This window comes from Mus pahari, chromosome 5, assembly GCF_900095145.1.
Source record: "Mus pahari chromosome 5, PAHARI_EIJ_v1.1, whole genome shotgun sequence".
Classification (NCBI taxonomy): domain Eukaryota; kingdom Metazoa; phylum Chordata; class Mammalia; order Rodentia; family Muridae; genus Mus; species Mus pahari.
In genome coordinates this window covers 66,836,740-66,849,873 of record NC_034594.1, presented here as the reverse complement: position 1 = coordinate 66,849,873, position 13,134 = coordinate 66,836,740, and the positions used below count along the sequence as shown (strand labels likewise).

The window sequence follows — 13,134 nt, the reverse complement described above, 5'->3', positions numbered from 1 at the left end:
ACAAATCTACATAAGTATCATGCGACCTTCCTCCCCGCCCCTCAGGTTGCCAGAATCAAACCTCAGCTTCCTCCTGTCCTACGTCACCCCAATGCTCACAGACACTATTAGGCTGCCCTCCTACTACAGTGTTTAGAGTTCTCTGTTTCCCACCCACCCCAAACCCCTGCCTGCTCCCCCACCTCCCTTACCAGGCCCTGAGACCAACCACTCACCACCCCGGCCACTGCCTACCACCTGAGCAAGGCCCCACAGCCCCACCAGCTCTGCCCTGCACAGTGATCCTACTCAGTTCCCATCACATAGGCCGTGTAAACTTGGATGGGCCTCTCATGCCCTCCTGCTCCCCTGCTCGTCTGCCAGCCAGCCCTGTCAGCCTGGGTGTAGCTCCGCCCGCTGCAAGGACTGGATAAGATCTCCCCACTGCTCCCACACTATAGTTCTCGTCCCATCCCAAACAAAGTAAGGATAAGCAAGACCCTCCCACCACCAGCCCTCAAAATAAATATTTGTCTTTGCAAAGCCACTGGAGAAATTCACACAGCCCTGATCCATGTCCTGTGTCCTTCCTGGTTGGCCCAGAACAGTAAGGGCTGTACAGAGGGGGAGGAGCCGCTCCTGGGACAGAGCAGCAAGAACAAAGAAAACAACCCCCTGAGAATCCAGTTGGCAACACTTGGCTTCTCTTTCTTCCTTTGTGTCTTAGCTCTAACTGTACAAACAACAGCAACTGAATGGTGTTAATATGTTGTCATTAGGACCACAGACAGCTGGGGCCAAGCTCCACAGCCAGTTGCCTTTCAAATACCAAAGAAAATTGCACTCAACCCTGGGGCAGGGTGAAGAGGGTGAGGGGACTCCAGGTTGACCACATGCCCCAACTTCCCACAAGGTCCAGGCCAGGCCAGGCAGAGCCCAAGGGGGTATAAACTCCAGTCCCACCCAAAGGACAGGGCTGCTCACTGCAGGACTGTGCATACACAAACAGCCTCGCACAGCAGTGCTGTCATTCAACCAAGGAGAGAAGAGTCACCCAGCAATCCTAGAAGTGAAACTGTGATGCCTAAGTCAGGGATAGGAGAGTGCCGGCTCTCTCTGCCCTCTCAGTCTTCAATGCCAATGGTGAAGAGGATGAGCTCTAGACAGGGAGGCGGACAACCAGCCCACCCACCATCCTCAGTGCACTCAGGTGAAACCCCCCTCCCCCCTCCCCCCTCCCCCACTCTCTAAGCTGTGTTGGCCTGGCTGCTGTGTGCAGGAGGAGAAAACCAGAAGACACTACTTGCCTTCCAGCCTGTACATGACAGAAATGAGGATACAAGCAGGCAAACGGCTCACCTGAGAACATACCCTGAGCCAAGACCGGGTACCCACATGCCTGTCAGTGGAATGAGAAGCCCAAGGTGCAGCTGAGCCCCTGCCACCCATGTCTGGTCTACTTTCATTAGTATGCGAAAACCTCCCTCCCTGTTACTTGGGTGTCCTTGTCATATGTCAAAACAAGGGGCTCCCAAAAGCGAGCGAGTCTGAGGCTCTGTCAATACCCTCATTCTGAACCGGCCACTGACTTTTCAGAGCAGACTTAATGCCTAGCTCGCAGCAGCCCAGGACCTCCGATTGATCGCTGCCCAAGGCGAGCAAGCAGGCTTCCAGAAGCCACACAGCAGAGCTTTAAAACAAAAGGAACAGTAACTACTGAGCGTCAACTTGACAGGATCTAAAGCACCTATGAGATGACCTCTGGGCACACGTGTAGGGAACTTCCAGAATGGGTTAACTGCGGTGAGAAGAGAAACGTAATCATGTGTCCTCATCCCACAGGCTAGGATCCTAGGCTATGTAAAAGGGGAAAGCCAGCTGAGGGCCGCCACTCATCTCTCTCTGCTTCCTGACTGTGGTGCAATGTGACAGCCGCCTCCCTCTCCTGCCACCACGGCGGCACCGCTCTTGCTCTTCCTGCTGCAATAGACTGCACCCTTCAACTGAGGGCACAATAAACTGGTTTTGTCAGATATTTTGCCCCTGTAATGACAAACGTGTAATCAATACATGCCCCCAGTACTGAGTGTGTGGGGACTCTTGTGAAAACAGAAACGACTCATGCTGGGCTCTCTCCTCAAACATCCTTGGTTATATGTCCATGTTAAGTAAACCTAAAATGCTTGCGCTGAAAGCAAACATTCCCAGAATGACCACTTCCTCTTTTAGACTGTGCTCTGAGACTACTAAGGTGAGAAGAAGCCTGCCCTAGGCTGTTTCCAGCTTGGTCCAATTTGCTAGGGCCTGTTGAACGTCGACGGGACTGTTTAGAAGCATCGGCTGAGGACGGCAGTAAGTATCTGGACCTCTTCTCCCAGAAGCAAAGTGTCCCCCACCCTTAAAAGCTCCTACCCATGATGCTAACGACAGGCAGCCACCATGAGCAGCTTGAAGGATGAGACAGTTGCTTGTATAGAAACACTGAACAAACACTCCAACACTGCAGCCCGAAAAAGACAATCCCTACCAAACAGCGGGAGAAGTGTGAAATGTGCAAATGAGCCTGCTTAAACAAAAACCCAATCTGCTCCCAGAGCGGGCAGGGTGGCCACCTGTTCAGGGCTGGTGGAGTCCTGATTACAGAGGAAGAAACAATACCAGGGAGATGACAGCCCCCTCTTGGGTCCTGGTCCCCACCCTCAGGCCTATATTTAGTCTGCTCTCTATGGAAAATGTCCCGACCCTGCACGCAAACAAGCTATTTGGCTGGTTATTCAAAGGCTCCATTAACAACCTCTTCTGTTTCCCCTACCCACCTAGCCCCAGACACAACCCTGATGCCCCTCTGACCTCTGGCCTTGGTCAACTGTGAGCAGACAGCGCAGTAAGGTAAAGAGACTGCAGCTAGAAGACTACACTGGCCCTCTCCGTGAGGCATCTCCAATCTCAGGAAAGGCACATGGCTGGGTCCAGGTTCCAGAGCACTAGACAAGGGGTATCAAAAGTTCCTCCCACCACATCAGAGGCCAGGGCTCCCCGCAGTACCACACAAAGCCTTTCTTCTCCAACCCCACAACAGAAGTAACAGATGCTGCAAAGGTCAGAGATTAACATCTGCAGAGTGCATTTGCTTCCTCAGAGAAAGGTACTTAACAAAGAGGAGGAATTATGCAGCTAAGCACCAGATCGGAACCCCAAACCTGGGCTTTAAAAATAACTAAGCCTCATCCGGCTTTCCCAGACTCAATCGCCTAAGCTGGGGATGCAGAGGGAAGGGGGCACAGTGGGGACACAGGTCTGTCTGAGTGTTGGAACCATTCCACGAAACCAAGAAAGAGGGGAATAGTGGCTACAGTGATCTGATGGGAGGTGAGAAAGAGAAAAGGTTCTAACTGGGGAAGAAGGGAGGTAATGCAGGAGGGGAAGGGGGGACAACAGTAAGGCTGTTTGAAAAGTCATTAGGAACTACACTATTTATTACCTACCTGGAAAGGCTTGTAATAGATGCGAGTTGGTGTATAATATACATAAATAGTGGCAGTGAAATTTTCCCATCTGGGCTAATAACTCTCCCTCCAACGTCATGGACCATCTAACAAAAACTTCAATACCTGACCCGAGAACCCCTCTCTGAGTTGTTCAGGATTGTCCAAGAGACTCCCAAATCAGTACAGGCTATGACTGTTGCCCTTGGTTACCCCCAGAGGCAGAAGGTAAATTCCTACTGAAGACATCCATGAACTTCAGACATAGGACGAAGAGGACCCAAGCTGGATCTGACCTGAAAGTCTCCTCCTTTAGGACTAGTTCTTATGGTAGCAGAAGGTGTCATGTAAGCTTCCAACGGAAGGAAGCAACCAAAAGTCCTACCCAGCTATGACAAAACAGACACATGGCACAGTAACCCTCGGGGAGACAGTAGTGGCACCCACAGCCTGGCAGTAACCAACAGCTCTCAGACTGGACTTAAGGCCCACTCAACAAGTAGGAGATCATGCCTGAAACAGAAACCAAGCCAACCATCCAAGGCTAGTGAAGGAGGAGAACCTAAACTATCACTTTCTTAAACCAGCATACTCACTAAATAACTCTAAATATGTACCCTCATACCCAGAGGCAAGTGCAGTACTCACCTTCATGAGGGAAACTTGACTGGCAATCAGACTGCAGAAAACTGCCATCAATCAAAATGCAGAGTCAATCAGAATGATGGATCTACAACACAACTCCTAGCCCTGAGATTCAGAGATCACTGTGGAAGGAAGGGGGTCTGGGGAGCAGAAAGACTGTAAGTGCCAGAGGAACAAGAAGTTTGCCATGAAGTAGTGTCTCCTAGAGATGTCAGAAAATCAACACCCATGGAGTCTCACCAACATGACTCTCTGAACACGATGTAAATAAAGATAACACCAGCAGATTGCTACTGCTGAAGAGGGGAAGCTCACAAGGCCTCAACCCCAGACCCCTCCCCCCCCAAAAAAAAAACCATAGGTAACTAGGTAATGCTGAGTGAAGAAATAGCTTCCCAAGAAAGAGCCCAATAGGTTAGCCAGCACCAAGTGGCCAGGCCTGAAATCAGGGGTGTATGTGTGTGTGTGTGTGTGTGTGTATGTGAGTGTATGTGTGTGTGTGCGTGCAACATTACACAAGCTAAGCGGGTTTTATTTATGTATTTTAAGGATAAACACACACACACAGATAGAGAGAGAGAGAGAGAGAGAGAGAGAGAGAGAGAGAGAGAGAGGAAAGAGGTCATGAATTCGAGAGAAGTGGCAGCAACAGGGGGGTTATAGAGGGAGGGAGAAAAGAAGCAAGAAATTAGAAAAATGCATAATCTTAAGTTTTTTATTACTTAAAAACAAAAAGCCCAGGGAGCTGCAGCCAGCCAGGGTGAAACCGGCAAACAATAAAAACCTGCAGGGCCTGCAGAGGAAGAAGGCTGCCAAGCAAGGGATCTGGTTGCAGCAGCAGAAAAGTCTGGTTTGGACATCAACAGAAGTGGCAGTGACAGGGCCGCAGGCTTTGTTGTGTCCCTCCAGCGGCAGGACCTGCCTCTCTTCCCTCTGAGTCACTTCCTTCAGGCTCCTCCTCCAAGGCGCTTGTGAGAGGCTGACAACATGCTGCAGCAGCAGCAGCCGCCTCAGCTCTCTTACAGATAGAGGATTTCTATGCTAGGAAATGGAGATGACAAATGAATCACCTACCAAACTATCAAAAAAAAAAAAAAAAAGAAAGAAAGAAAGAAACTATCAGAAACCAAAGCCTGGTGAACCCATCTAAATATGCACAAGGCTGCACTCCAAAAGCTAGGGGATGAAGCCTGTGACCCAGGAGGAAGTCAGGCACCAGGGGATTCTACTCTCTACTGGACCCTCTGCTAAGGAGGACTGCTGTCCCTCTGACCTCCAAAACTCCGCACTCAGAGGGTACTTACACTCAGTCTTCTACGAGCATCATGGAGGCAAGGTGAACTTGCACTTGAAACCCATCAAGGGGGGAGGGTATGGGGAGCTTTCAGGATAGCATTTGAAATGTAAATAAAGAAAATAATAAAAAATAAATAAATAAATAAATAAATGAATAAAAAGAAACCAATCAAACTGGCTTCCCATTATCCAAACGTTTTGACATTAGCAACTTCCTAAGCAATGGGTAGGGACCCCAATGCTGGCTGTGAACACCGCAGGCCAGAACAAGTGCCCAGCCAGAGAAAGCGTCCTTTCCTCTTTTCTACTCAAAATGGGGTCTCTGAACTGCAGATCTTCCTCGAAACACAGGTGCCCAGGCACACCCCAGTCCTACAGAACCAGAGACTAGGCTGCCATCTGTTTCTGCAAGCCCTCAATGTCATCTGCTTACCCACTTAAATTTGAGAACCACTGAGTGACAGTCTCCATGACATCAGTGACACAGCCTGTCACTCATTGATCCCTCTGGGTCAGTCTAATTCTCTGAATTTAACCGGCTCCCAGCAGAAAGAACCACCAACTTTACAACCACTGATTTATCAAGCTTCTCCTTCCCCACAACAAAAAGTACACACACACACACACACACACACACAGTCATAATGTCTCAGTCCTATGGAGCTAGTCATCTCCACCCAAAACTTGCCCAACCCCAAATTCTACACTCGGGACAAGATTTCACTTCTGCAGGAGGATAACTCAGTTCACACCCCCAAGAAGGCTCAAAATGAAATGGCTGTCCAATGCCAGTGCAGGGCATTCATCAATCACAGATACTGACCCACCAAAGCACCAAAGACTCAAATGTGAGCAAGGCCTGAGATCTGCCCTTGGGAGCTCCAAGCTCTCCCAGCTGGAAGCTGCAAGGTAGCTGAGCCAAGGGCAGCTGGCACAGGAGCAGGAGGGTCTCAACTCCAGGGAGGCAGGGCCAGCTGTGGCTAACATTGACCCGCACCAGTCTTCACAGTGTCTCTGGGAAGGGGTATCCATGGCATACCTAAAAGCTACCATATTGTGAGAGCATCCAGCTCTGGCTGGGAATGAGGTTTCAATGGGAAGCAATAGGTGAAACCACCGCCTCTGAATAAGCCTGTATATACACCTGTAATATGACCACCAGCACAGCAGATGGAAGCCAAGGGAAAGGCGACCCACCCGTGGCAGCAGGAAGAAACTTTTTCCCTAAACATACACTCCTGCAGCAACCAGATTAAACAAACTCTTTCTTACCAAGCTTACTGCATTAGCCAACTCTACAGTGAACAAGATGCCTTGGTTACTTGGGGCATCCTCAAACCTGTCTCTCCCTTGGTCAAATCTAAGACAGGCAGCTATGGGAACTACACACAGCAGGGGCTCTACCGCTACCTCTGCAGCTCATTTCAGATAACCTACTAGGTTGCAGAACTGTGCTATGAAACAGTTGCCTCTGAGATTGAAGCATCCCATCCTGCAGGTAAAACCTTTTAAACAGTTAGGGGAACAACTCAAAACAGCTCTAAAAAGTCCCTGAAACTAATCAGATTCACTAGGCCCCTCCCTCCCTCCCTTCCTCCTTCCCTCCCAGAGTAAGCAATAAAAAGCCAGAGAGTTCCTCTCAGGCAAACCAAGCTACAAAAAAGACTCTGAGACCAGACCAGCTAGCTTTGTGTCATTTCTGCTCCTGTAAGAGACCCCCTCACCCAAACTCCTGTAAGTAACCCCAATAAGACTCAATGGTTCAAGTTGGACTTTGGTGGTATATCTTTACTTTGGTCTGTCATGGGATAGATCCCTCTCTGTGGTGAGTGTGTTGTATCTTCCCAGGAAAAATGTTGTCATACAACAGGACAGTAGCCATGTTTTGGGATGGTTACCACACGATAAACCAGCATAACATGGGTTAAGTATCCCGCACTCCGGTAGGCACAGATGCTCAACAACACAGATGCATCATGGGACTGAGCAGACTCCCTGCTATCTTCTTCCAAGATTTCCCAAATGCTGGGGCTTAAGATGCCACTAAAGAGCCGTCAAACTTGCACATATGCCTACTTAAGAGGACATGGAAGGACGGTGCCCTTCCCCCCACCTCTAGTCCTCCTGTGGTGGACCAGGGTAGAACACAGGTATACAGATCACTGAACAGTGATGGAGGTGGGGAGGTGTCTCAACTTGAGAGACTTGGTTGGGTTTCCCAGCAGTGCCTGGTATGTCTGGAAGTGTACTGCTGGGCTGAATGAGCGAGCCCTAGGCTCACACATGGATTACAATGACTGCTAACAGAGGCTGTAGCCTTAAAAGAGCAACAAGCTTTACTTAACAGACAGTTGGTTGGCTGGTACACCTCAACCCATCCACCCCAGAGTCCTTGACTCACCAGAGGGAAAGGAAAGCTTACGCAGGAGGCTTGATGGAGGTGAGGCAGGTCCCAGGCTCACTTCCGGGGATGGCACATGCTACATCCCACAGCAGACCACGCCCCTGCAGGACACCCCCAGAAATCTGCTGGGCTCAGTGTGAAACTAATCATTAATGTTTCCTTAAATGGCCAAGATTCAGGAGTCAAGAATATTCTCAGAGTAAGAAAAAAAGAAACCTAGGGAAAAAGTTGGATGATTTTTTTTTTTTTAAAGATCGTGTTTTAAACAGGGTTGAGAATGAAAATCACATGTGTCCCGGGCCTACAGACAGTATCCTCAACATATTGTCATTTGGGGATTTCAGTGGGCTCTTACAACATTTTGTCTGTCTTTATTTTCCAAGAAAGGCAAAATCGACTCACTGAGACAGCTGAATGTTTCAGCAACTGAAACATCTTCCTCCTTTCCAAGGTTGTTCCTCACCCCAAGAGCAAACAATCATGGAGATGGCAGAAAACAGCAAGGTTTTAAAGACACTATGGCAGAGCCAAATGCTGGCGTGCAATGTCAACACAGAAACGGTTTCTTCAAAAGTCCCCTAAGGCTGAAAAGTCCCTGTCATGACAATCCAAAGGCCTTGATAAGGGGCCACGGAGGGGAGAAAGGCTGACTAGGTAGGTAGCTTGGGAAATGACAGGTTTGGTTTTGTGAGGCAAGTGATTTTTTTAAAAAATATTTCCAATGATAGGCATACCCTTTCCTGAAAGATTCATGTTTTATAATTTCTCATGCTTACTAGTCACATCACAAGGAGACACCTGAATGTATCTGACAGGGATAGGGTCTCACTTTGGTTACTGTGGTGGTCCCACACACTCTCTAGTCATGGTCTCCAAGCCTGTGTCACCTTGTACCACCAAGGCAATGCCTTCCCAGTTCAGCATCAATGAAGACACAACTATCCAAATTTAGTGTATGTGCACGTTGTGTCTGCATATACCTGTGTCTGTCTGCAGGTATCCACATTTGGTTGGGCCCAAAAGGATATCAGATGCCCTTGGAGCTGGAGTTACAGGCATCCACCAGACATGGATGCTGGGAACTGAACTTAGATCCTATGGAAGAACAGTAATGTTCTTAACCACTGACCCATCTCTCCAGGCCCCCCAAAAGTTACTGTGGGATGCCACAGACTCCTAAAATAGACACTCCTTATAACCTACGGCTGTCATTCTTAGTTAACTTCTAAATCTGACAGTAGGCCCTATAGCTGAGGACACCACATACGTTAGACATGAAGAAATCAGGCTGGTACTGACCTGGGGTTTCATCCCCACTAGCCAGCAGTCATAGTGGGGGAAGGTTCTATTTATGCGACCAAGAACTAAAAATATTTGACAGTTCTACCCAACTGTGGATCTCTCAAGCTATAACAATGACTAGCCTACCAAGATATATCCACTGGCACCTGGCAATATATGCATTAGTGGCACAAATGTTATAGGAGTAACCAACCACTTTCTGTAACCAAGCACTTTCCGGTTGGATTTAAATTCCGTTCTACAAGATGCACTCTATGTCTGGTATTGCTAACTAGGCCAAAAGCACATGTCCTGCTAGGTTATAGGCCTGAAGGAGAACCTAATACTATTATTCTCCTACAGGGACAGAATAACAAACTGCCCCCCTTGATAAATCTTTATACTCTTAGATTAGTACAGCTCCCAACCCTCATCAGAGAAGCTTCTTTTTGCAGGAGAGATTAATAGACACCCACAACTGGTCAATATGCAGAACATAAGAAACTGGGGAGTGACCAGCTCTAAAGGGAACATCTGTCTAACGCTCGCTCCCTCTCACCAAGGCTCAGAGATCCTTGCAGAGGAAGGGTCAGAAAGATGACAGTGAATGTCAACACTGAAGCAGGATTCGCTGGACACGACAGCACTGGGCACATGAACAAATGATAGCATTCACAAGACCAAGGCTGCCAAAATCCCAGCATAGACAGGGAAGGGTTCGCCCCTAGCCAAGGAGCGCCTGGCACTTAATGACTGCTTTGGGGAGGAAGAGTCAGTTTTCTTCAAGGATGTGGCCCCTAAAAGAGCAACCGATGCTCCAGTGGACAATCCTGCACCGGTGCACATATGCAGTAAACGGGCTCCTGTGTTTGTAACGGCGAGAGTAAGGAAGCGCATCAAGTTGGGAGGGGAAATGGGAAGTGACTGGGAGGCAGAGATGATCAAAACACACATGCATGCATGAGGTTCCCAGTAAAAACTGCCCTCTTCTCACCCAAGACCATCATGCTACCACATCTTGGCAACCCTCTCACTATGCCAAACACCGAAGTAGCAGATGTAAGACCTGCCCGTATCTTAAAACTGACATGGAAAGGCCATGCCGTTATAACCCATGAATTAGGATTTAATTACAAGAGGCACGGTAAGGTCCTGAAACAGTGATACTTTGGGAAGATAGAGACCCAGGGCCCGACTGACCCCTTAGTTCAGAGGTCATGACCCCTCCCAACCTCCACCTCCTCCTCTACGCGGTGAGGCTGTTGTGAATACCAAAACATCTGTCCTCCAGTTCTCCACAACTGTGCAGTGTACCGCTGTAGATAAGGGCACAGAGGACATTGGCAGATACCACCGCTGCTTCTCCGGGCTCACTGAATTTACCGCAGACTTGGCACAGTATAGGCATTTCTAGCCCTAAGCAAAAGAATAGCCTTATCAGAGTCTTCAGCATGAGCCATCCACTAGCTCAGGTTTCACTGAGAATGACAAGGGTTATAACGAAAAGGACTCATATTATTAAGGTGAGTATCGAGCTATCAAGGAGAGATCATTGCGGAAGAACAATTTAAAAAAAAAAAAAAAAAAAAAACCCGAAAGAAAGAATGAACATCCTCCTGCTAACAAGACCCTAGAGTGTAGCTTTAAGAATGGGAAATGAGTCACACTCTCAGCTGGAGGTCTTTCTCTCCTCCAGAGCACGGAGCTCCAGTCAGGTGCATGCCATTCCTGGCACCAGCTTTCAAAGGGTTTCATCAGACTTGTGGATACGCAGCCAGGGCGCTGAGCAGCCATCTGAGAGAAACACGAGAACCTTTCAGCACTTCTGACAGGGACCCACAGGCTGCTCTCAGAGGAACCTATCAGTTCTGTCTCCTCGCCATCAGCTGGGGGAAAGATGAGGGGAGACAGTGCCCTCCTCAACACCACAAGACTCCATGCCACACAGAAGAAGTCGTGCCTCTTAGCGGGTCTGGAAGCATCTGAAGCCACCGCAGGCAGCCGTGAACTCTCAGGGGGCCCAGGTGCACTGAGAGCCAGTCCTTCATAAGGATGAAGCTTGCTTGGACCCTCCCCCAGAACTACAATATATCCTGTGGATAGTTAGTCAGCCTTCCAGCCTGCCTGGGACGTGGTTCAAGTACATGAGGCTGCCAAATGCCAAGAGGATCAGCAACAGAACCTCCACCATCTCCATCCAAGCAGCCAAGTTTTAAACCCAAATACTTCAGGGTGAGAAGTTCAGAACACACGGGAGCCAAGCTTTCCTGGGGGCAGAGGCCTTCTCACAACAGGGGGAGGAGTCGGGGGAGGAGCCCAGGGCAGTACCTGCACCTGTTTTTGAACACACTCCTGCTGGACTTGGAAGGTTCCCATGGCCCTCAACAGAGGACTCACCAGCCTTTGGCAGGCGCAGTATTATACTAGGACGAGCCACCTGCAGGCCTTTTACTGTCACTGGCCAACAGCAACTCAAGAGGATAGGCTGCTAATCCACTGGCTGAACTATATGACACATTACCCACTTAGATGCCACCTGCTCCCCCAGGTAAATGATGGCAGGCCCGGAGAAACAACCCAAGGAAACAGGTCAGGCATCTAGCAGGAGAGAAACGGGAGCCATGAGAAGTCCAAAGAAAGCATAAGCCAGGGCAAAGCCGACGGCTCCATCCTCCGCTGAAGGGATACTGCCCTGCCTGACACTGGGGGCTCAGAACAGTGATCTGTGCAAACACAGGCTTACAGGCAGCACTTGGGTGGCTCTCAAGTGGCCGGTGGATTAAAGTGCCCCCTTCAGCAAGACAGTATCAAGGTGTCCTGCCTCCCAAGAAGGGTTATAATTTGCCTCAGGACTTTAGTACAAAACGGCCAGCGTTTGTACAACGCCAGGTCGATCAGCAGCACTGGGACATGATGCTGCCTGGGTCCCACTGGCTTCCTACATGTGCCAAATCCAGATGCCTCCCCTGTATCCGCGAGCTGGGGGGGGGGGGGGCAGCCATGAACAAACTGAATAAGCTGGCCGGAACAGCATCCCCAGCAGCAGCGCTTCTCAAAACACATCTTCAACGTCCACGGAAGACGCTCAGGCCGGGCCTGATAACCTGTCACGGATCGAGTGGCGCCATCCCAAGCAGCTGCCCCCAGGCGTCTGCTGGGCCCGGACGGGACATGCGGGCCGCCCCGGACGCAGCAGCACCGTGCCACTTTCTCACAGGAGACTCCATTGTCCATTATCAAATGAACGCTGACAATCCATCTTCCCTGGCAGACTGGCCGGCCTTGCGAGACAAGAGGCACCGCAGTGCTCTCTCGCCGGGCAGCCGCGTGTGTACACACGCAAGCACACACGCGCGCACACACCCCGCCGCGCCAGGGGCGCCCGTTCCCCCGTGCTTTCCAGAAGCCCCGGGCGGCCTGGCCCTCACCTTCGATGGCGATGACGTGCTCCCGAATCTGGTTCTGCAGCACCGGCTCCTCCACGCGCTCCAGCAGCTCGTAGATGGAGTAGATGTTGGGGTGGACCGACTCGAAGCGCTGGATCTCGGCCCGGATGGCAGCCGAGTTGGCCAGCTGCTGCTGGTAGTTCATGGTGCAGGCACGGCGCCCAAAGCCGCGCGCCCCCCGTCGCCGCCGCCCCGCGCCCCGGAGCCCCGCGGGCCACCGAGACCCGGGGCGCCGCAGCCCCCGGGGAGCACGGAGCCGAGGAGGCGCAAGAAAAGAACGCAGAGGATGAAGCAGTAGAGGGGCTCAGTTCATAGCAGGGACCAGCGTCCCGGGTCAGCGGGCCGTCCGGGAAGACCGCGGCGCCATGGAGCGCGGCCGGCCGCGGAGGAGGCTCGCTCGGGCGCCTTCCCGCGCCGCAGCCGCCCGCACCCCTACGCGCCGGCCGGCCGAGCAGCCATTAAAGCGCAGGCAGCACGGCGCTGCGAGCGCCAGGGCCGAGGCCCCCGGGCAGTGGCCGCTCTGCTCCGGGGCGCACGGCTGCGGCTGGGTCCGCGCGCTTGTGAGTGCCGCGCTACCGCGCACGCCGGGGCCCTCAGC

General features: G+C 50.9%; 1 protein-coding gene across 5 annotated transcripts in view; it reads right to left on the bottom strand.

Annotated features, from left to right (window-relative positions):
• Agap1 (ArfGAP with GTPase domain, ankyrin repeat and PH domain 1) overlaps nucleotides 1–12,884 on the bottom strand; it is a 436,093-nt gene extending 423,209 nt beyond the window's left edge. For all 5 annotated transcript variants that reach the window (XM_029539053.1, XM_021197517.2, XM_029539054.1 and 2 more), the window contains exon 1: nucleotides 12,519–12,884. In XM_029539053.1, coding sequence (XP_029394913.1) covers nucleotides 12,519–12,681 — 163 coding nt within the window. In that variant the 5' untranslated portion in view covers nucleotides 12,682–12,884. The remainder of the gene's footprint in view (nucleotides 1–12,518) is intronic.
• Between the last annotated feature and the right edge of the window lie 250 nt (nucleotides 12,885–13,134).